This window comes from Salvia splendens, chromosome 21, assembly GCF_004379255.2.
Source record: "Salvia splendens isolate huo1 chromosome 21, SspV2, whole genome shotgun sequence".
Classification (NCBI taxonomy): Eukaryota; Viridiplantae; Streptophyta; class Magnoliopsida; order Lamiales; family Lamiaceae; genus Salvia; species Salvia splendens.
Genome location: NC_056052.1, coordinates 22,360,885 through 22,384,172, shown reverse-complemented (window position 1 = coordinate 22,384,172; position 23,288 = coordinate 22,360,885). Strand labels below are relative to the sequence as shown.

Sequence of the window (23,288 nt, the reverse complement as noted above, 5' to 3'; positions counted from 1 at the left end):
AGTTGCAACAAAGGAATACTATTGGGAATGTTAGGTTCAAGTTTCACATTATCTAACTTCCTAATGTTATATTTTCTCTATACATGAATATATATTCCATTTTAATTTGGACTTTTAATAAATACTATGAAAAAGGTAAGTAGAAAAAATAAGTACTAAAATATAAACTCTAGTGTTATAGGAGTAACATATTTAATTGAAATTAGTTAGTGAAGTATGAGATCCATTTATTAAAAGATAATAAAAATGAAATTTGATCATTTTTAGTATTTATTTTTTTCTTTCTCTCCTCTTATTTTTCTCTCTTACTCTTACCATCTCATTTCTCTTTCTTAATTAATAATCTTTTTATGCTACAAATCAACGTTTGTTTATACACTGGAATAATATTTATATTTATGCTTAAAGTAATAAATTCATTTATTCATTTTACAATCTAGGGAGAATACATAAACTTAATCGTTTAATTTAAATTTTTATGTATAATTTTTATTATGTTAAATACGTATATATTTTAGTTTTAAAAAAGAAAAACATAATGTTTCAATTGAAATTTTACTTTTATTTTATCAATTTTGAACAATGTTTTTTTATGGAGTATCATCTAAATTGAGGTATAAAATAGAAAAAAATAAATAAAACAGTCAACAAAATATGTTGAACGAATTAAAATATTATTAGAGACCTTTACTTTAGGGGTAGAGTTATGTTTGGTTTTGGGGTTGCCTTGTGGGCCTCAATGTATCCATAATTCTAATTTAAAGAGAAGTACGAATCATAAATGCATGATGAAATTGTTCATGAAATACGCTTAAATTACCTTAAAATTGATGAATCAAACAAATGGAATTTCTGCCTTTTTACCTTTCAAAATAAGTACTATTTAGCTCTCCAATATTTAAAACTTGAAAAAGTCAGGCCCTACCCTTTTCAACAGATTCATGATAATGTATTGGGCTATTGGCTACGAGAATCAAGCCCATTTTATCTAGTTAGCAAGTCGAAAATTAATATACACATGAAATAGAAAATCTCTTTTTTCACAATCACACATTCACACATCTGTACAAATTATGCAAAAAGAAGCGAGGTAAAATGAGGCCAGTTCTGATTATGATTATCAATGTACTATAAAAAAAGAAATGTTAATTATACTTACATTAAAGTTAAGAGGGGCAAAAGCGGAAGCCAAACTCCCATCTTTCTCGATTCAAACCTGTTGACGTACTGATCCCGACGCCGGAGCACCGCCGCCGCCGATGACTTCTCTCTTGCCATGGCAATTAAATCTCTGAGGAAGAAATCGGAAAAGCGTCCCAGTCCCTCCCGGTCGTTTGCCAAATATAAGATGGCCGTTTTACTGATTTCAGCTGTTGCTTTTGCGTGTGCTCTGATTTTTCTTAGCATTTCGTCGAACATGGGTAGCGTCGTCGGTGTGGAGCCGAGTATTGATCGGATTTACGACGTTACAGTTGTGAATGAGTTTCCTCACGATCCAAATGCCTTCACTCAGGTTTGCTCCGTTTAATCTAGGTTTTTTTTTATGAATTTTCACGATCATTTAGTTTGTGATTCAACGGAATGCTCGTTGACAAGGATCCGTCAGTTATTTAATCATTGCCAAGATTAATCTCTTAATTGTGAACCTAACTAAGGTGGTTCCGCTTACTGAATGTACGTACATTTCCTGCTCTATTTTTATTGATCCTCTTTATTCTTCCTGATCACTGTGGTTGTAACTGTTGTGTGTGTATGCGTGTTTTGGTCATTTGTGATCGAGTCCCCTGTCTTTTTATTTGTTTGAATAATTCTGCAATCACTGATTCACTGCTACTATCTTAAATTCCTTCTTAGTTTGGATTATAGGTAACAATAAAAGAACAAATATTTGCATTATTTTTTGTTTCCATTTTCATGAAATTGTGTTCAAATAGGAACTGTATTAACTTTCGAGTGAAATAAAATATGTACTCTTCCGTTTATGGTTTTTAGAGTGATCAATTTTAAATTATACGAGTCATTGTAGCATGGTGTTCCTTACTGTTAGACGTTAGTGAAATGTTCAAAATTATTGCTCTTTTCAGCAATAACAGCTTTGGTGTTCAGGGGCTCTTGTATGCAGGAAATGATGCTCTTTTTGAATCTACTGGGCTCTATGGACATGTGAGTATGCTCGTCCTCTGTCTTTCCATGTTTCACTTGTGATAAATTTAAGATATAAGTCATATATTTTCAAGTCACTATGTATTTTCCAGAGTAGCATAATTTGAGATATACCTGTGATGGATAGGTATATAGAACAAGTACCGGTATTGTTGTCGAATAATATTTGTTAAACAAATGCACTTCCACACTGAGGTGTTTTTTGCTAGATAGAGATATTGGCTTTAAAAATTGAAAATTACCTATTAACCTGCATGTGACCATGTCGGTATAATATATCTGAAGGAATGATAGCTATATTTGATGAGTATGGTTGACGTATTGTCAGATCAGTGAAGGACTTCCCTTGGATCTTATGTCTCATAGATACAGTAACTAGCCAAGCTTGCTTCATTAGAGCCTCTGGATTATATATTACACAACTTTTTCTGTAACCTAAATATAGCAATGGAATCGTAACTTGCATACCCTAGCAATCCCTTTTTAAATTTATAATGGATGATCATTGGTCCGATGCTTCAGGCGAAACCAATTCCCAGGGTGTGACGGGCCGTGTGAAATATCTTCTCTCTTATTCTTATTTAAAGTTAAATGCACTTTTTATTTGTCTGAGCTATGTCTCATAGATGATGAGCTTCTCCTAAGTCCTAACTTCACATTTTCTTATGTTAAATGGCAGTCATCAGTTCGGAAAGTTGCTATTCCGACAGGGAAGGTATGAAAGTAATGATCAACTACTGATCCATAATTTCTTGCTTTTCTTTGTTTTGCTTGGAATAACTGAGTTATTGTTTCCTGGATGTTTTCTTCTATAACATCATAAGGATTTGTAAATGTTTACCAATTTCTGATTATTTAAAAATATGTTTTATTGGAAGAGAAGAACCTTATTTATGGAATTTCCAAGCATTAAGGAACATCTGAATTGTTTACCTCATATATCAATAACTACTGTTTTCAGGTTGAGGCTATCCATAAGATGGACTACTCTTACTTTGGGGAGGGTTTGACCCTTCTTGATGACAGGTTTGTGTGAATAATATGTGTTGGTTATGTTTTCAAATTATGATTTTTTTCACTGGATGAAAATCTTAAAAAGTACTAGTATAACTTTTATTTGAAGTAATTAAGTAAACGATGTCAAAACTGGAGAAGCTTTCTGAATGTTCTGCTCCTATTAATAAAGTAAAACTGCTCTTACCTTCTGCAGTATTTTCTTTTTCTATCTCATGCGTAACCAGTTCCTTTTAAGATATGGTGATTAAAACCACTTTAAGCTGAATGTTGCTTTAATTTGAGAGTTAGTGTTATGGTAAATTCTAATGGTATTGTATCATGTACCTTTGTAGGTTGTTTCAAGTCAATTGGATGACAAAAACTGGTTTCATATATGACAGAAATAACTTGAGTAAAGTTTGTGCTCCACTTTTTAACTCCTTTTAAAGTCATTTCATATCTGTACAATGCTTGTGCAATCATTATATTTTAGTAGTATAATTCTGTCACTATTCACCAAAAAGTGTTCTCTAGCGCATCTTCAACTTCAAGTATCTGATTTTTTGTTCATCATTTCTCTGAACTCCTGCATATTATCTACAACAAAGTTCTTGTATGTACCCCATAGATATATTTGAAATGGTACTTTTTTAGTTACATGTGAAACTTGAATATGGACTTTAAGCTAAAGAAATCAATTCTGCTCCAAAGGCCAAAGCTGGATTGGTTGTTAAGAGATATTATTCCACCTGTCTGATAAACAATCAGACACCGAACCCTGTAACTGCAACAATATTGTTAGTAATTGGGAAGGGAAAATAAAGGTTATGGGTAGCCTGTTCCATTTGTTCCTTGTTGTCAGAATTCAATGGAAATGTCATCTTTCTACCATTCAACCTTTCCTTCTGATATTTACCACTTTAGTCAGCATTGATAAGTTTAAATGTAAAAGCATTATGTTTTTTTTTCTTAGGTTTAATGGTGGAGTCAAGACAACAATGTAAAATACTGTTGTAGATTTCTATTTCAGATTTCTATATCTTGACATCAGTGATACTGCAATAGAATCTTTATATTCTGTTCAATCCTTATAGCAAACAATTGGGTTCGGTAATTGCACTTAAAACAGGAGAAAGAAAATATGTGACCACTATCTGAATTGGTGAAGTTAACAAGCTTTATTTGCTTTGCATCTGAATGTGGGCTCTCGATTTAGATAGATACTGTGATAAGCGTTGTTCATTAATCATTACTGGTTTTGGTCTTTGAATTTTGGCATCCACTGCAGGTTAGCACGTTTATTAATCGAATGAAAGATGGTTGGGGGTTGGCAGCTGATGGACAAGTTCTATTTGGAAGTGATGGAACATCAACATTGTATCAGATTGACCCTCAGACAATGTTAGGTTTGCATCATCTGAGTTGCTACTTTTATATCTGGTCCTTTGAGGCATTCATTGCCAGCTTTCTCTTTCTGTACTCCTCCTAGTCCTACCCTCCATTCTCAATATGTGAACTGATCCTTTAAGTGTTTCTCATCCTATTCTACCTTAGTTCGAACCAAATGGGGGTCTTTTAAATTTTACTATGGGAGTATGACGAGGAAGTAATGGGGTGTTGATCTATCATATGTCAAAAGACATTGTTTATATTACCTGTCAAGTCTTCTCCCCACAAATTCAGTTGGTGTCAGCTTCATTTGTAACATAGTTGGTTTGGATGATGCAGTTATTAGAAATCATACTGTCAAGTATAAAGGCGATGAAGTACATAACCTGAACGAACTAGAGTATGTTGCTGGTGAAATATGGGCGAATGTTTGGCAGGTATGTTAACAAGCCCCTGATTCTATCATCGAGTCTTTCTTATCTTTCCCTCTTACCTTGGCATTGATAATACACAGTTCATTCTGCTAGACTAACTGCATAGCAAGAATCTCAGGAAAAACTGGTCTTGTCTTGGGATGGATATACCTTCCAAAATTGAGGTTTGGCCTTCTCTCCATGTTTTATATTCATCAGTCAAATATACCTCTTCTTCCCCGATAATCAACTCTGTGTTGCACAACTGTCCGAATCTATTACAGGGAAGAGCTAATTGCATCTGGAAACATGGTAGGTTCTTTTTCTTCCTTCTCCCTGAACTAATATCGATATATTTAGTTTTAGGATAATCATTTTGTAAAAATATATTGATCCGTTTTTCAGGGGATTGATGTATTGAATGGTATCGCCTGGGATCAGGCGCAGAACCGGATTTTTAGTGAGTCCTCCAACCATTTTTATATTTATGCAGACAAACAAGATAGCCTAAAATGTTAACCTGGTGTTTATCTTTGACAGTAACTGGGAAGTTATGGCCCAAGCTGTACGAGATAAAGCTGCAATGGTTGAAGAAGCCGTTCAATGGCGACATCAAGAGGCTCTGCATGCCGCCTGCAGCCCATTTTGAAAGAAGACCTTAGGCTTCCTACAGCTCTGCAAATTCATGTCAAATTTATCTTTGATAAACAAGAGAATAAGTATTGATAGGTAACAAAATTTACTATCCATGCAACTTACTAATATATTAATAAAACATGAAATTAAATCAAGAATTTTCTGTTTAAGAAATTAATAGTACTACTAAATAGTGCAATTGTGAATAAATACGCATGTGATACATCACCATTGGTTGGTCATTTATTAGTATTTCATTATTATATTCATATATTATAATCTATAATATCTTTATAATACAAATATAGTAGATATGATTTTCATAATGACAAACAAATAAAAGAAAATGGAGCTGATATTGTTGCATTTGGGCATGGTCTTTATGTATAAAAAGACTTGATTAGTCTTCAACCTCATTTTCATTTTTTTAATATTTGAATAGTCTCTATATTACTTTTCAAATTTGAATTAAAGTATGCATTAATTACATGGTTCTAAAAAAAGTAAAAAATTTATACAAAATCATTAATACATGACCACAGTTTTATGCACATTCCATGTAATATATGCAGTTTTATGCACATTCCATGTACTATATATGCACCCATATATTTAAATTAAATGTATAAATAGACCGTTTTTTTCTCAAAAAAATTAGTTTTTGGTTGTACAAAAATTGGTTACATAGATTTATTGATTCTTAGATGCATATTGCTCAACGGAGGGCCCACCTTTTTTCAACAATATGTCATTTACGTCATTACATGTGACAGTTGATTTGGTGGAATCTGTCTCTGTGTGCACAAAATATTAATTTTGACATGAATTCAAATTTTTAACCTTAAATAAGATTGAGTAGATATAAATTTCGAATATCAACAATCGGAACAAAATCCAATTTCACATGTATTTAAAATGTATTATAAAAGGTTATCATTTATCTGTTTTTTTTTTACCTCCAAGATCGTTTTAATATCTAAAGACTTTATAAAACAAGTGACAATCAAATTATTCAACTAAACTGATATGGATGTTGATGATTGTTCAATACAAAACCTTGATGTTTAATTGAAATTATTTTTCCCCTATTGTATAATAATAATAATAATAATAATAATAATGTTATTATTATTAATAGTAATCCTAGGAAAATTGTCTGAAGAGAGTTTTAAGATGAACATTTGTGTCGATAACGCTTTCATTGTCCTGTTATAAATTTTATTAATTTATAGGGATTTACTTTTTAGAATTAGTCTAGATAGATTTAAAAAATGTAATAACTCTTTCTTAGATGAAATGAAATTTTGAGATATCTTAAGATTTTTTTATCATTTATATTGTTTGAGTTTATTTTATTTGTATTTCATTAAAAATTATTAATAATTTATATAATCGATCATAGTAAATAAAGACAACTACATTCTTAGATGATATTATGTGTCAGTTTTAGCATATGGAATATATTCAATCAAATATGAAGGAGTATAATTTTTTTTTATTAAATTTGACTTTTAAAGTTGTCGTCTGTCCGACGACAACTCTACCACAATAGTTTCAGATTTGAGTTCACGTTCGTTTTCATCCACCGTCTATTGTTAGTGACGGCCACTGCACCACACTGATTTCCGACGCAATGACCCTTTCATTGTGTCTAACTATACAAATTCTATTTTTAGATATCCCATTATTCTTATTTGTGTCTTTGTGCATATTGAATCATTTCAAGCTAATCCAAACAGGCGCTAATTTATGAGCCAGCGCAATCACGTTTGTCATCATAATCACTTTTTCACTTCACCACCAACCTCCAATGCAGCATGTAATTTTCTCCACTCCAACTATATTTTTTGGAAGCATGTACATTCATTTATGTTACAAGTATTTTAGATATTTCAAATTGTCGAATTCTACTTTCTAATTCTCTATACTTTTAATATTATCTCTATAATACTTGTATATATTTTAGAATACAAGTAAACGTTTTGTAATATCTTGATCCATTTTTTCGTTCTTATTTAGCCACTCTTATTATTTTATATTCACAATAATCGTTTCCTGTTTTTTTTCCAAAAAAATGATCTTATAATATAGAATATTGTTTTGATTAAAATAGAAATTTATTTCCAGCGCATACCGCCCTGGTCACTATATAAACCAGAAAACTTAAGTCCACAATACTCACATGGAGTATAAAGTTTAAACAAAACTCTCTGAAAATAAAAAATAAATAAAAGCTGCAACCGCCGTCGAAATTCGCCGGCGATACAGAAATCGTGGTCCATGTCGGCCGGAACCTCCGCCCCCGTCTCCTCTTTAGCACTCTTCCAATTCAAACACTCATCATTTCTAGCTCCAAAATCGACCTCACTAGCCGCACCACCTTCACTGCTTCCCCCCTCTGTTTCCAGGAAGAAACCTAATTTGACGGTATGCTTCCTGCTGAAGAATGAGAAATTGACGGAATTGGAGATCCGAGATGCGGCGGAGAATCAAAGCGGAGGAGAGGCGGAGGAGGAACGCATCGCCTCGGCAGCGCGATTGGCGGAGAAGTTGTCGAGGAAGGAATCGGAGCGGTCTACTTATTTGATCGCGGCGCTTATGTCGAGCTTAGGGATCACTTCCATGGCCGCCGCTGCCGTTTACTCGAGATTCTCTTGGCAAATGGAGGTAAATTTTTTTCTACCCCTGTTTTACTTAATAGTAAAACTTGAAATTCTCAGTGAAAGTTTAATTAAATAGTATTTACTTCGCAATAAATCAATTAATATATCTCAGTTAGGCGCACCGATCATCCTTAATCATGCTTTATTAATTAATTATAATTCGATTAGAATGGAGTTTGCGTCTTTATTTAATCTGAGTGAGAATATTTTTTCGCCTAATAAAGATTCTCCAAAACTTAATCTCGATTAATGAGAAAAAGGCTGTGTTTTCCAACTCAGATGATAGCAATTAAGGGATGTGTTTGATGTTTGATTGTGGCATTATATATGGTGCAGGGTGGAGAGGTACCTTACGTAGAAATGTTTGGTACGTTAGCACTCGTTGTTGGCGCAGTTGTAAGTATTCCTATTTTTCATACATTTAATTTAGAAAGAAAATAATGATTTCACATTTATTTCGAAATATTATAACGAGTTGAGACTTTCTTAATTGATGTTGGTGTAATTAATTTCAGGTGGGAATGGAAATGTGGGCAAGATGGGCGCACCGGGCTCTTTGGCATGATTCGTTGTGGCACATGCACGAGGTTGGTTTAATGATGATAAATTATATACTCCTTTCGTCTCCTAAAAATTATTCTTATAAATATGTTGGTACGTCCATTAAATTTGCTCATTTTCAGACTCTAGTGTATTTATATATCAATTTCTTTTTCTATATCTATCATCCAATACTTTTTTCATTCATAATATACAATCTTTTAATTATTAATATTAAGTAAAATGGCATAGTATACTAATCAATTTTATTAAAACTAGTACTATAATTCTTGATTAAGTTTATTTTTCGAGAACATGGAGAGTTACAAATTTTATTGAATCAAATAGAGTATATTGGTATGTTAATATGTTTTGTTTTGCTATTGCAGTCACACCACAGGCCTAGAGAAGGCCCGTTCGAGCTTAATGATGTTTTCGCCATAATAAATGCAGTTCCCGCCATTTCCCTTATGTATTATGGTTTCATCAATAAGGGTCTCATTCCCGGCCTCTGTTTCGGCGCCGTGAGTCTTTTTCCTCGCTTTAAATCTCTCCATTGCATGTACTATGTTTTAATTTATTAGTATATTCCAACTATCTTGAAAACTGTATTATATTATATTACTGTTAGTATAATATAATACACTTTTTCTTGATTCAAAGAAGATAACCGAGTCTCCAACAAATATAGAAGTCAAGCTCAACGCGGCCGCCTCCAATTATTATCTGATTATGTTAATTTTGATAGTCATCTCGACCTTTAAAATAAAATGCTTAGTCATGTGCTATTTTTTCATATACTTAGCTAACGTGAAAATAATACTTCTATAGTATAAGCGAATAAATGAGACGGCGTTTGATTGGGTGCAGGGCGTCGGCATTACGATTTTTGGGATGGCCTACATGTTCGTCCACGATGGACTCGTCCACAAGAGATTCCCCGTGGGGCCCATTGCCGATGTACCCTATTTAAGAACAATTGCTGCAGCTCATCAGGTATTTTATATATGTGCTAATTAAAATCATTTAAATACTCAGTTGCAGCTACTATATTAGTATTAATTTCTCTACCTATTAATTTATTTCATTTTAATATCTATTTTTAGATACACCACTCGGACAAGTTCGACGGAGTCCCATTTGGATTGTTCTTAGGACCAGAGGTTGTCCTATAACCTCAACCTTTTTTTGGTGGTTTTAAATGTAAAAAATAAACTTTTTCGATTTTTGAACTGAATTATTGATTTATATTTTGCAGGAACTTGAGAAAGTTGGAGGTCTAGGGGAGTTGGATAAGGAAATTGGCAGAAGAATTAAATTGTCCAACAAGTAGTGATGATGGAAATGGCAAGGTAAAATAAATAGAGACATGGTTTCTAAAATGAACACTTGTCTCATGTATAGGCATAAAAGAAACTAAAATATTTGAATTAATCCAGTGATATATATGCCTAGTTACATGTCAATTTTCATTGTACAAGTTTAAAACAGTTTTTGTTTCTCGGCTTACATTTTTTTATTGGAAGAATAAAAATTCAATTTTGTCCCATTACATTTTTTACGATGTATATATGTTTTAAAATATTCGACGTTTCAATCTTAACTTAAAAATGTGCCGTCCAAAAATTTTCGTATCAAAACTGCAGTATTTCAGCGTCTTCTCCAAGCTTCAGAGGCAATTTGGTCCAAAAACTTATTGACGAAACATTTTTAAGATAAAAGTAAAAATATCAATACCATTTGCAATAATAATGTCTTTAGGTGACATTCGACTGACTTTTTTGATGTTTTGATAAATAATAAAAATCAACCTAATGGTCAGCATCATAGATGGATTCTTTGAATATTTTTTTTGGCAAAGGTCAATCCCATCAAATTTTGCAATGTAAATAGTGTTCAACCTCCCAATATCATGCATGCTTGTCGACACTAGAACTAAAGCAAATGTGGAAACTCCTCATATAATTGGCCTAACAATGATTTATATGTGCCACCTTAGGCTCTACGTGTTAAATTATTGTCTATCGATTCCACACATCAACATAAAGTATGATATCCATATTTTAGTGAAAAGAAAATGGAGTGGATCATCCACTTTACGACTATTGTTGTTTGGGATAAGAAGCGAAGGATGTCTTATAAAGTTTTGTAAAGGGAAAGGTGGGATTCTTGAGTTTTTGGAAGATATTTGTGTTGATTTGGGAAAAAATCTTTAAAAACATTATGAATGAAACACAACAGCTTGTTTGCTTAAATACTCAACTTCATTGATAGACCCCATAATATAATATTTGGGGCGAATTCATTGGTCGAAATAGTTTGCAACTTGGAAGTGAATGAATACATGAAAGAAGAATTGGAGTATGTCCCTTTTTATTTTAGAAAAACATAATACTAATATAATTTACAATATTAATATAATAAAAAGTCCCAAAACGATGTTATATGATATTTTCTTCAAAATACATGTAGATTGAGGTTGGTCATGGTGTTTTTGCGTAGCCTAAAGAGAAATAAACAGGGGCAAATGTCCCCTTTTGCCCTCCTAAAATAGTAATTGCATCTCCTCTAATCAATGAGTCAGAAGATCGAGTCACCAAAGTCCATATAGATGAATGAGAAATCATTATGAATACTTTTAATTAGTTAAAGAAATAACCTTTTAAAATATCTATTGAAAACGAAACTCATCTCCAGTATTTTGAGAAGGAGAATTTATCTTAAAATATTTGAAGTTATACTAGTAGTATTTTAGGAAAACAACTTAGCAAGAAATTTGAAACACTTTCAATACATTCTTGGCATTATTGTGTTTGGGTGGATGCATTGTTGATAAGATTTAAGGACGTAAAAGCGATTGCATAATGTCCAATATGAAGATTGAGATTTTAATTATCATAAACGTCAGCAAAATAAAGATTGATGGTAGGAAGTCTCGTTCCTTGGTCAATAAATACTTTAATTAATTATTCCAACAAATTATCGCAGTCTTGGTCAATGAATATTTAAAATAATCCATAAAATTGTCACAAACAAGCAAAATAAAGAGAGATTGTTGGCGTTCATGGTCGAGAAATTGCTTTCTTGACGTATTCTTTTAATCTTGCGTTCAAACTTGGCTAACAAATGAAATGGGACATGAAAATTAAATCATTCTCTTTCTTGTTAGAGCACAAACATATTGAGAGATTGTAGTAATTTTCGATGTATTGATTCATCAATAGGTATGCCTTAATATAGGTCATATTACATTTATGTAAGGTAAGGAATAATATATTTCTAGACAATGTAATTGTGTATCATTGTACCTATTAATTGATATCAATCACCTATCAATTACATATTTCTTGCCTTCTTCTTCTATGGTAAGTCTTCTTGACATTCCCCCTCAAGTTGAGCAACGGCATCTCCGATGCTTAACTTGCTTAAGACTTCATTGAACACTTTCGGATTTACCGCCTTGGTAAGAATGTCTGCGAGTTGGTCTTCCGATCTGACGAAAGGAAACTCAATAATCCCTCCTTCGATCTTTTCTTTGATAAAGTGACGATCCACTTCCACGTGTTTCGTCCTGTCGTGCTGAACTGGATTCTCAGAAATGCTGATAGCGGCCTTGTTGTCGCAGAATAATTGACTTCATCTCTTAGGAGGAAGGCCGATCTCGGTGAGTAGCCGTCTTAGCCACATAATCTCTGTTAGACCACTCTTGATCCCTCGGAATTCAGCTTCGGCACTTGACAATGCTACTACCTTCTATTTCTTGCTCTTCCAAGTGACCAAATTCCCTCCAACGAAGGTAAAGTATCCTCCAGTAGACTTTCGGTCTATCGGGTTGCTTGCCCAATCAGCGTCGGTGTATCCATCCACTTCAAGATCAGTATTCTTTCTTAGCAATACTCCGTAACACGCAGTCCCTTTCAAGTAACGCACCACCCTTAGCGCTGCATCCATGTGATTCTCCTGAGGTTTGTGCATGAACTGGCTTATGACTCCCACTGCATAGGATATGTCAGGCCTCGTATGGGCGAGATATATTAGCTTACCGACCAGACGCTGATACTCTTCTCGATTGGCGAGCTTCGCTCCATCTTCAAATTTCAAGCCGTGGTTCACCATAAGTGGTATATCTGCCGGTTTGCAGTCAAGAAGCCCGGTTTCTGCGAGGAGATCCAACACATATTTCTTCTGTCGCAGGAATATCCCTTCTTTGGATCGAAGCACCTCAATCCCCAAGAAATGTTTGAGAGCCCCCAGATCTTTCATCTCAAATTCCTGAAATAAGTGTTTCTTCAAGTCCTCTATTTCTTCTTCGTCATCTCCGGTTATGATCATATCATCTACATAGATGATTAGACAGGCCACTCGGTCACCCCTTTTTTTAATGAACAAGGTGTGGTCTGATTGGCTTTGGGAGTATCCGTACTTGTTCATGGCTTGTGAGAATCTCCCAAACCATACTCTGGGTGACTGTTTCAATCCGTAGAGGGTCTTCTTTAGTCTGCATACCTGTCCTTCTCCAAATTCACTCGAGTATCCTGGTGGGGCTTCCATGTATACTTCCTCATCTTTCTTCAATTCTCCATGCAGAAAGGCATTCGTCACATCAAACTGGTGTAGCTTCCAATCCTTGCAGGCTGCCACTGAAAGCAACGTTCTGACTGTATTCATCTTTGCCACAGGGGAGAATGTTTCCCCATAGTCGATCCCATAGGTTTGAGTGTACCCTTTTGCTACCAGCCGTGCCTTGTACCTCTCGATGGATCCGTATGCCCGCCGTTTGATGGTGAACACCCATCGACATCCTACTGGTTTCTTTCCTTCTGGTAGACTGCATTTTTCCCAAGTATTGTTTCTGAGGAGTGCGTCCATCTCCTTCTTCATTGCCTCTCGCCAGTGCTGATGTTTCATTGCCTCTTCAACCGATCGTGGGAGATCCTCTTCATACAGGGCTACTTCAAAAGCTCGAGCCATCTCGGTTAGGTGTCCGACCGAGAGGTTTGCCATAGAATACCTTGTTTTGCGTCCCTTCCAGTCGGGTGAGTATCTTTTGGGTGGTACTCCCCTCGTGCTTCTTGGTGGTAGTTCGAACATTCTGCCACTCACTTCAGGCTCTTCATTTGTCTCATTTTCCTGTCTCCCATGGTTAGTGTTAAGTGGAGGGGTAGAATCAATCTCAGGATTACTAACCTCAGGATTCGTAGACGAGTCTGACAGCGGAACTAGTTCACTGCTTTGGCAAGGTTGAATGTGGACTGAAGACGGCCCGGTAGTACCGCAGCTCGCATCGTCTGTTGGACCATCTTCTGTCACGGGGCTTGGCAGTGGCATTGAGGTTGGAGGATCTGGAGGAAGTGGGTGGCAATCTGAGTGTGGGGACCAACTTAGCGGATCACTGACGGGTTCAGAACCCTTTTCCTCCCCCTGGCCGCTAGGTTGGTCGTAGAAGTACTCATTTTCCACAAAATCACAGTTCATGGTGATGTAGAGGCGTTTGGTTTTGGGATCATAGCACCGATACCACTTCTGATCCTTCCCATAACCTACGAAGACACACTTAACGGAACATGGAGAGAATTTTGTCCTGTCGTGTTTTGGGATGTGGACAAAGACAGAGCATCCGAAGATTTTGGGTTTGAGGGTAAGCGGTGGTGGTATCTGATTTTGTGTGGAGAAAATATCGAAAGGAGTTTTGAAGTTTAGGATATGGGTAGGCAATCGATTTAGTAGGTAAACTGAGGTGGCTACTGCTTCAGGCCAAAAGGTTTTAGGGACATGTGAGTCAATTAGAAGGGCCCTAGTCATTTCAAGTATTTTCCTGTTTTTTCGCTCTGCGACCCCATTTTGCTCAGGAGTATGTGGACACATAGTTTGATGAACTAACCCTTTCTCAGAAAAAACTGTTGCATTTTGAGTTAACGAATTCCCCCCCGTTATCGGACCTAAGGATTTTGATTTTCTTGTTATACTGAGTGTGCACCATATTGTAGAACAAGGTAAATTTCTTAAAAACATCGGATTTGGATTTCAAAAAATATACCCAAGTTAGACGAGTGCAGTCATCGATAAATAACAAAAAATACTTAAATCCGAGGCTGCCCAAAACGGGTGCTGGGCCCCAAACATCAGAGTGAATCAAAGAAAAGGTAGTATCCAAACGAGAGTTATTGAGCTTGTATGAGTGTCTATGGCTCTTAGCAAAAAAACAAGTATCACAATTGAAAGAAAACTGAGTGCTGGCAAAATCGGGAAAAAGCATACGCATGTATCCTATGGAGGGATGTCCTAACCGGCGATGCCAAAGCCAACCCTGTGATTCTGTTGGTCCGTGAGTCAGCATCGCAGCACCGGGTTGAGCCATCTTGTCCACATAATACAGTCCTTGCTGTTCAGTGCCACGCCCAACTGTCATCCCCGTCTTGATATCCTGTAAGACACACAAATTGGGCTCCATTAGAAGTTTGCACTTTAATTCTCTAGTGACATGACTAACTGAGAGTAATTTGTGTGCTAATAATGGCACATAGAGACAATTTGAGATCTGCAACGATGGAGTGATCCTGATTGTGCCTGCTCCCTTGACTGGAATTACACTCTCATTTGCTGTCTGAACATACTTCTTATGTGGAGCAGAAATATTAGTAAAATCAGTAAGTTCATAAGACATAGTATCAGTAGCACCACAGTCAAATAACCATTTTTGTTCTTTAGGTTGTTTTCCAGATATCGATGAGTGTGCAAGGGCTTGGAATTTATTATGGCAAGGGATGTTGGGGCTAATTTCAAATTCTGGCCAAGTGGGGGTGTATTTGCAAAAACACAGAAACTAGTGGATGTATTTAGATATTTCCCGGAAGTGTGTGGGTGTATTTTTGGAGAGTATTTATCCCGGGGGTCAAACTGAAAATACTGGGGACTTGGTGGCTGGTTTCGCAATTTATAGGGAGGATGGGGCTGTTTTGTGATTTCATGAAAATTGTGGATTAAGGTTTGAAATTCACTACCTCCATCAAAAAACCTAGCCGCCGCTGCCTTCCCCATTTCGTCGCCGCCGTGGATCGGTCCTCCTTCCGCTGTCTCTCGGCCTGTTGTGTCGGCGCTACCCGCTGGATTTCTGGTGCCGGCAGCCCGGTCAGCGACCGCAACCGCCGCTCGACCACTGCCATTCTTGTTCAGCGCTCGCACCGCTCTCGCCTTCTTCATGTCGTCCCACCAGTCGGGGAATCCGATGAGGTGGAAGCACCCATCTTTGGTGTGCCTCTTTCCGCCGCAGTGTGAGCACGTCAACCGGCTTTTATCCTCGCCGGAGCGCCTGTTCCAAGGTCGATGGGCGGTGGTTTGTGGCTGAGTTGGGCGTCCTCGGTCGATGGCTGCGAAGCCGGAGCCTATTCCGTCTTTCCCGGTTCCTCCAGATCCGACTCCGAGTATGGCATCGTTGTTTGATTCTCGGTGAATGATTCCGTAAGCTTCGCGCACCGTTGGTAAAGGGTCGCGCCTAATTATCTCCTTCTTGATTGCATCATATTTATCGTCTAATGCGTTGAGAAATTGATAGAGGCGTAGTGTCTGCTTGTCCATCGGCTTCAATTCTCGTCGATCGATCGATATCCATAGCCCTTGGAACTTATTCCATATGGCTTCGAGCGATGCTCCTTCCTGTCTGACTGTGTTTGTTTGTCAGTGTAGGTCATAAATTTGGAGTGGGTCGCCCCCGCTGCCATACGTAATGGCGAGACCTTCCCACAGGTCGGACGTCGTCTGATATTGCGATACTTCATTGATCAGGTATGTCTCTATATTGTTGATTATCCAATTGAATACGCAGTGATCGCGTTGTTGCCATTTCGGAAAGAATGGATCGGTTCGGGCAGGGGGGTTTGTAACTCCATCTATGTGAGACGACAACCCCTTTCCCCCGATTCCTCGATCCATCAGATTTGACCAGAGAGGATAGTTCTCTCTGTTTAGTTTCGGCTTGACTGTGATCTCACCCAATGATTCTGGGTGATGAGGGTGGTATGGTGGTGGGTTTTCCTTGGTTGGCTCAGCGGTTGATTTGAGGCTGGATTGTTTTAGGAACTCCGCGAATTGTGCGGCTAGTTCCGGTGGAAACACCATCATATTTTGGGTGGATATTTCCGTGGCTTGGGTTTTGACGTCGCCGGAGTTGAATTCCTCCGTGTTCGACATGCTGCTGATTTTGCCAAAGGGTTGGGAAATGTTTAGGGATGATGATGATAATTTTCTGAATCCTTACCCGCTCGTGATACCATATTGAGAGATTGTAGTAATTTTCGATGTATTGATTCATCAATAGGTATGCCTTAATATAGGCCATATTACATTTATGTAAGGTAAGGAATAATCTATTTCTAGACAATGTAATTGTGTATCATTGTACCTATTAATTCACCTATCAATTACATATTTCTTGCCTTCTTCTATGGTAAGTCTTCTTGACAAAACGATCTGATTTTTAAGTAACAATTTGGGCTAGGTTTTTTTTTCGGTTAATAATAACTCGAAACTTAAACCATAATTTTTTTAAGGGAGGATAAGCCATGTATTTCTTATGACATGGAGTAGTACTATTTTTTTATGCAAGAAACATACTCCTAATTGTTTAAGCCAATGACTTGAGTGTTTATACCTATGATAAAAAGAGTTATGTTTATAAAAAACTTGATTGCATATTATAATCTCTATATTATAGTTATAATTATAATTTAAAAATAATTGTGTGACATGGAGTAATATATTGAGTCCCTCGTCCCAATAATTATGACATTTTATCCTTTTTAGTCATTTCAAATATCTTTATCTATTTCTTTTTTTATATACCCGTATATATGCATATTGAGTTAAGCAAACAACACCTATAACATTCTTATTTTTGAAATATAGTTAAACAATCCAATATGTATGATATGAGGTTCATATTTGCTTTCTTCCACTTACTGTGAAAAATGTGTCTTTTATATTGTTTGCTTTGGAAATAATATTTTGGGGCCATGTGTTGAAAGCCCAAATTAATTGTCTGTCATCCGAATTTTCAATACTCAATTAAATCAATTTCAATATGTAATGTAAAAACTTCAATTAAAAAATATAAATATTCAAATTAAATACCGTAATTCTTTAGCGGCAATGGGGCTGTGATTCCGTCGGCGTTTCAGAACCGGAAATTTGGCGCGGCAAATGGAGCTACCGGCGTCGACTTTCCAGCCGGAGCTCCGCCGTTCCTTGGAATCTCTATCTCCGTTGGATTCATATTTCTGGTGCGGCACTCCGCGGCGGGAAAGGATCGGTACATCGTCACGTCTAGACCTTCCTGTTTGGAAATTTCCTCGCGGAATCTCGGCCTCTGCTAATCCTCCCCACTGTATAAGTGAGGTGGTCGATTTCGAACCGCGTGGTTTTGGAGAGAAGGGACGCATTCACTTCGTCGGAGTTGGAGGCAGTGGATTATCCGCCCTCGCTATGCTTGCGCTTAAACAAGTGATATGCATTTTGTATTATTGTAATTTTACTTGTGTGCGTTACATAGTGTGTTTTATTTGGGGCGAAACTTACGTTTTAAACAATTGATTACTGATTAGGGCTACATGGTTAGTGGTTCGGATATAGCGTGGAGTAGCTACATGGATGCATTAAAGGAAGCAGGCGCGTCGCTGTTTGTGGGTCACTCTGAGAGAAATTTGCACTGGAATGGCGAGATATCGAGTTTTCCTCAGGCAGTTGTTGTGTCGAGTGCGATTCCACCTGAAAATGTGGAGGTTTTGATTGCCCAATCTCGTGGAGTACCAGTGTGAGATTTTTCATATCTGGAAAAAGAACTTACCATATTGCTTTTGGACTTTGTGCTTCCTTTCTATTTTTGCTGTATGATGTGCATGGTTAGTGAACTGTCTTGTGTTTTAGGTACAAACGAGGTGCATGGTTGGGAAAAATTACCAAGGATTACAACTTGATTGCTGTCAGTGGGAGCCACGGTAGTTAACTTCGTTCTTGCTGCAATTTAGTTAATATGAATGCAGGGATTTTCGTGTATGTTTGAAGTGTATGACATCTAAGAAAGCCTCGATAATTGGTATTAGAGAATTCACGATTGTGAGGAGATAAATCGGATGGGGGCAAGATTCCTAAAACTAAGTCATAGTTGCCAAACTCAGTGAGATGAGAATTATATGTGGTTTTTGAGGGGCTGTGAATCAAACACCGACATCTAGTTTCTGAGGTTGTATGCACTGTTATGCAGTATGCCCAGTAATTCAATTCTTCATTTCTGAAGGGTGAGAGAGTGAACAAAACAAAACTTGTAGAGAAGCAATAAGTGACAAAAAGCAAGTCTGGAAATGAAATACTGTTTCATACTTGGTTTTAATTCAATTAACGAGGAGTATGAAAAACCCATTAAATTACTGACAAGGTTTTGATGAATCTCTGTACTGAATTTCTTTATATGCAATATACAAGGGATAATATAGATTATCAATGCTGATTGTCTGCCTTGACTTAGTTATGAGTGGATCTTACTTACATGGTCCTCTTTCTCTTGTGTGAGTTGGTGTTCTCTTACACAAATAAAACACCATTTGTTACACTTGTAGGCAAGAGTACCACAGCAAGTATGCTCGCTTATGTATTAAAGGCCATGGGAGATGATCTGACAGCTGTCATTGGGGCACAAGTGCCGCAGGTTCTGTATTCGGTTTACATGAGTAGAGCACGGATTATCTTTTATAATCTCTATATCCGAGACCGTCTTAATCCTATTCATTACTGCATTTACTTGTGATTTGCTGATGACAAGCTTTTCATATAGCTTACAAGTAATATGTTGTTGCATACTTTATGGGTCTCTAATTTTTATTGGCTGAGCCTTGATCTGATAATTCCACAGTTTTCTGGAGGTAATGTTATTTATGGGGATTCTCACAACTTCGTACTAGAGGTATGAGATGCAATTTCCTATTAAGTACATGTGGAGTTTTTCTAGTAAAACGTGATGTAGTTAGGAAAAGTTCACATATACAGTTTGATGCCAAAAAATGCTGTTTACTTTTCTGTCCTTTCTTTTTGGACAAAATGTATCTTCCTGAGTTCAAATGCATGAGAAACCAGCTGGATGTAGTTCTATTTTCGATCTTAGTTGTAAGATATAAAAAAGTCTTCTGTAAGGAGAGATAGTTTCTTATTTCTGTGAGAACTGCACAACTTTATCTGCACCTTGGTAATCTTGTTGCTACTAAAGTTCTTTGCTCTTTTGGATGTAGGCTGATGAATATGATGGTTGCTTCCTTGGATTATTACCTCATGTAGCCATAGTAACAAATTTGGACTGGGAGCATGTTGATATATATCAAGATAAGGTTTAGTGCAGTTATTATGACAACATAATGCAAGTTATCAACATTTTAACTTTCCCCTATTAATTTACATGATATTTTTTCCAAAGTAGGAGGCTGTCAAAGAAATTTTCAGGAAGTTCCTAGAGAGAGTAAGAACTGATGGCCACCTTATTGTATATGGGGATAAGTATGCATCTCTGATCATCCATCAATATGAGCTCTTCCTCTTGATGCTGTCATGATCTCACATTCATGTTCAAGCAATCACAACTAAAGTGATAACCTGCTGAGAATGAACATTTGCAGGCATGGCCAGAGCCTAGGTGCTTTTTCTATGCTGAATCACCCCATAGAGGTATCTGATACTCCGAATTATGTGAAGAGTCTATCTGACCAGCTATGCGCCAACAGATACAATATTACTACTTTTGGAATGTCAAGTTACAATAACTGGCAGGCTTCATCAGTTTCTCCAAACTCTCATGGTGGTTGTGACTATCAACTGGTAGGCTTTCAATTGCAGAGTCTTAACAGACTTTGTTAGAGGGAGGGCAAATGGTTCTAAGCACCAATCCGTAATTTTCTGCTGAAAATTTTCTAACCATTGCTTAAATGAAAAAGGTCTTCTGGTATTGGGTTTCTCTCTGCATATTAGTAGTCCATATTTGTCATATCTGGTTATGTAACAGTCGTTCTTTTTCCTAATAACATACTAAAATCTTGTATCTTGTTGTATCTTGAAAGCATCTTCGTTGCATCAATGATATCGTTTGTCATGGCCTTTCTCAGTGTCACAATGGACATCCTGTCACTGTGATCAGCTTGCAAATACCTGGAGACCATAATGTACTTAATTCATTAGCGGTAAGAGATTCCAAGTACCAATATGTAACATTAATTTTGTTATCTGTTTTCTAAATAAGCCTCTTTTTGTTCATTTTCTAGGGATTTCAAGTCTGTTAACTAGATCATTCATATTTTGACATTAATCTGCTTACTGATTCTAATTGTTGCCTGGAGGCTAGGTGTTGCTGTCCATGTCAGTTTTATTCTCATTTTCATGGCGTTGTGGTATTTGCTAAATCCGCTTTTTTCTGAAATTTATTTAACATTTTCAAGTCTACAGGTGATTGCTGCATTAAATGCTTTATTTGGTGACGATAGACAAATCTACGAATCAATAGATAAAGTGAAGTCACATTTGAATAACTTTAAAGGCATCTCCAGACGTTTTGAGTATATTGGCAAAATTCATGGATGTTGTATATTTGACGACTATGCTCATCATCCCACTGAGGTCCGCTGTGTTCTTCAAGCAGCAAGAAGGATTTTTCCTTTAGAGGAGATTTTGGTAGTTTTCCAGCCTCACACTTACAGGTCTCTATTTCGTGATGCACGAGTGTCACCAATTGTATTTTCAGTTATAGAGCTTTTCTTAACAATGTTGTTTGCAGTCGTCTGGCAGCATTGATGAGTGAGTTCGCCTCTGCATTCAGAGAAGCAGATCAAGTCATAGTTACTGAGGTTATTAAGTGCAAGTTCTGTATAAATCAGTTACCATTATCAACAGGTCTGACAACTCATCTGATCCACAACAGGTCTATTCTGCCAGGGAAACTAACGTTTGGAATATTAGCGGAGAGGATCTGGCTATGCTTGTAGCCAGTCCAACATGCGATTTTATCCCACGCCTGGTATGTGTAATCTTTTCTTTTTAGCACATTCATGAGCCTATGGTTCTGGAAGCATTATTTCTTGCAACGAATCTTCATCTACAAAGCACAATTTGACAATCGGGGAAGTGCCTAAGATTGTGGAATTTAGGACAGCATCATCTTTAGTCTGAGGGAATGAGTGTTGAGCGAAAAATACTAGTACTAATAGTCAGTGCATGGCTTAGAGTTCAAGTCTAATCATATGTTGAGCATGATGAACATTTGTGACGCCTTTATCCACGTTTAAGTGGTTATAAAAGGGCTCTTGAAATCATGTCGAAAATTTCCAACTACATTACTGGAGAAAATCATGACCATTAAGTGTTGAAAAGTACTATGTAATATTACATACTGATCAATATATCTATTAGGAGAATGTGATCAGTGAGCTGGTGAATATGGTATCTGAGAACCGTCAGCGTCAGCTTGTGATCTTGACACTAGGAGCGGGTGAGTAGGCTATTTTACGTGACTAAACTCTATGAAGAATATAAGGCTCCATAATGTTCGTGTGCTTTAACAGGTGATATAACTCTGGTTGGACGGAAGGTGCTCCGAGAATTGGAACAAAAGTTCAATCAGGAGTCAAGCCTGCAATTTCTGTAGAATGAAGATGCCCTTCTATGACTTACTGTTGCTGATATTCGAATTTACCCACAGGTTTTGTTGATTGCCTTTGCAAGTCACACTATAAGATGAATACTCTAGCTGCTATAAAATGTGAGTACATGTTTGAGATTTTCCTCCAACTGCCATTATATTTGTTGTTCTCTATAGCTTTGTGCTAACCGTTAAAATGTAAGTGGCTTAGAGCATCCGCAACGCTTCTCGTTGCTGTCTCTATCTCGTCTCGGAGAGACGAGACCGCATCAAGACAGCGTTGCGGGCTCCGTCTTGTCCCCAGCCCGTCCCCATCCCGTCCCCTGTCTCGTCTCGGAGAGGCAGTCCGCGAGCTGTCTCGCCACGCGCGTTGGCCACGTGGCGAGCTGGGGTTCGTCCGTGACACCCACTCGCCGGCCTGCGAGTGGGCGTCATTTATTTCCGTTGAAAATGTATTTTTTTTGTTTTTTTTTTAAATTCAGAAAAAATTCGAAAAATAAAAAAACTCCCAATATTACACTAGCCGTTTATAGTCGTTTTTTACAATTTTTTTTGTATTTTTTTAAAACTCTCAATCACTTCTATAAATATCAAATCATTCCCACAAATTAATCCACCAAAAAAAACTCTCTATTCTCACTCAAACACTCTACATTCTTCATCTCAAAACATTATTCTTCTCCCAAATTTAATCCATTCATGGATCCATTTGAGCAAATGCGTCGAATAATGGAAGAATCGCTAGAAGAAGATCAACGTAGGGAGGAGGAGGAAGCCGCGGCGCAAAGGCGATCCTGGACTTACATCCATCGTAACCGGGAGGAA

At 36.9% G+C, this 23,288-nt stretch overlaps 3 protein-coding genes across 9 annotated transcripts; all 3 read left to right on the top strand.

The window, feature by feature from the left end:
• Positions 1-1,079: 1,079 nt before the first annotated feature.
• LOC121783299 (glutaminyl-peptide cyclotransferase-like) lies at positions 1,080-5,752 on the top strand. Of its 2 annotated transcripts, none has more exons than XM_042181329.1 (11): positions 1,080-1,513; positions 2,107-2,163; positions 2,843-2,878; positions 3,125-3,189; positions 3,513-3,576; positions 4,448-4,565; positions 4,888-4,985; positions 5,076-5,146; positions 5,246-5,273; positions 5,367-5,421; positions 5,502-5,752. In XM_042181329.1, exons 1-11 carry the CDS (start codon positions 1,277-1,279, stop codon positions 5,621-5,623), a joined length of 951 nt encoding a protein of 316 aa, XP_042037263.1. In that variant the 5' UTR covers positions 1,080-1,276; the 3' UTR covers positions 5,624-5,752. The 2 variants fall into 2 exon arrangements, with proteins under 2 accessions (XP_042037263.1, XP_042037264.1); XM_042181330.1 differs by having other exon boundaries at positions 1,379-1,513; positions 2,085-2,163.
• A 2,010-nt stretch (positions 5,753-7,762) lies between these two features.
• Positions 7,763-10,349, top strand: LOC121783762 (beta-carotene hydroxylase 2, chloroplastic-like). Its single transcript, XM_042181940.1, has 7 exons — positions 7,763-8,264; positions 8,597-8,656; positions 8,776-8,847; positions 9,190-9,324; positions 9,671-9,796; positions 9,907-9,963; positions 10,059-10,349. The coding sequence occupies exons 1-7, from the start codon at positions 7,878-7,880 to the stop codon at positions 10,131-10,133; spliced, it is 912 nt and encodes a 303-aa protein (XP_042037874.1). The 5' UTR covers positions 7,763-7,877; the 3' UTR covers positions 10,134-10,349.
• Positions 10,350-17,926: 7,577 nt separating this feature from the next.
• On the top strand, positions 17,927-22,612 carry LOC121783553 (UDP-N-acetylmuramate--L-alanine ligase-like). Of its 6 annotated transcripts, XM_042181659.1 has the most exons (15): positions 17,928-18,295; positions 18,397-18,605; positions 18,719-18,789; positions 19,408-19,496; positions 19,701-19,751; positions 20,074-20,169; positions 20,259-20,297; positions 20,455-20,471; positions 20,560-20,653; positions 20,938-21,012; positions 21,275-21,525; positions 21,603-21,672; positions 21,747-21,842; positions 22,235-22,313; positions 22,387-22,612. In XM_042181659.1, exons 1-15 carry the CDS (start codon positions 17,996-17,998, stop codon positions 22,467-22,469), a joined length of 1,620 nt encoding a protein of 539 aa, XP_042037593.1. In that variant the 5' UTR covers positions 17,928-17,995; the 3' UTR covers positions 22,470-22,612. The 6 variants fall into 6 exon arrangements, 4 of the variants coding, with proteins under 4 accessions (XP_042037594.1, XP_042037595.1, XP_042037593.1 ...); XR_006046592.1 differs by having other exon boundaries at positions 20,259-20,335; positions 20,455-20,653; positions 22,249-22,313; positions 22,387-22,453; XM_042181658.1 differs by having other exon boundaries at positions 17,929-18,295; positions 20,259-20,335; positions 20,455-20,653.
• The last annotated feature ends 676 nt before the right edge of the window (positions 22,613-23,288 follow it).

Coding starts and splice junctions, on each gene's coding strand:
- LOC121783299 (XM_042181329.1), top strand. CDS start 1,277: ATGGCAATTAAATCTCTGAGGAAGAAATCGGAAAAGCGTCCCAGTCCC. Junction 2,164..2,842: donor CTACTGGGCTCTATGGACAT/GTGAGTATGCTC, acceptor GTTAAATGGCAG/TCATCAGTTCGGAAAGTTGC. Junction 5,422..5,501: donor GGCGCAGAACCGGATTTTTA/GTGAGTCCTCCA, acceptor TATCTTTGACAG/TAACTGGGAAGTTATGGCCC.
- LOC121783762 (XM_042181940.1), top strand. CDS start 7,878: ATGTCGGCCGGAACCTCCGCCCCCGTCTCCTCTTTAGCACTCTTCCAA. Junction 8,265..8,596: donor GATTCTCTTGGCAAATGGAG/GTAAATTTTTTT, acceptor TATATGGTGCAG/GGTGGAGAGGTACCTTACGT. Junction 9,964..10,058: donor GATTGTTCTTAGGACCAGAG/GTTGTCCTATAA, acceptor TATATTTTGCAG/GAACTTGAGAAAGTTGGAGG.
- LOC121783553 (XM_042181658.1), top strand. CDS start 17,996: ATGGAGCTACCGGCGTCGACTTTCCAGCCGGAGCTCCGCCGTTCCTTG. Junction 18,606..18,718: donor CAATCTCGTGGAGTACCAGT/GTGAGATTTTTC, acceptor CTTGTGTTTTAG/GTACAAACGAGGTGCATGGT. Junction 20,336..20,454: donor CTTATTGTATATGGGGATAA/GTATGCATCTCT, acceptor GAACATTTGCAG/GCATGGCCAGAGCCTAGGTG.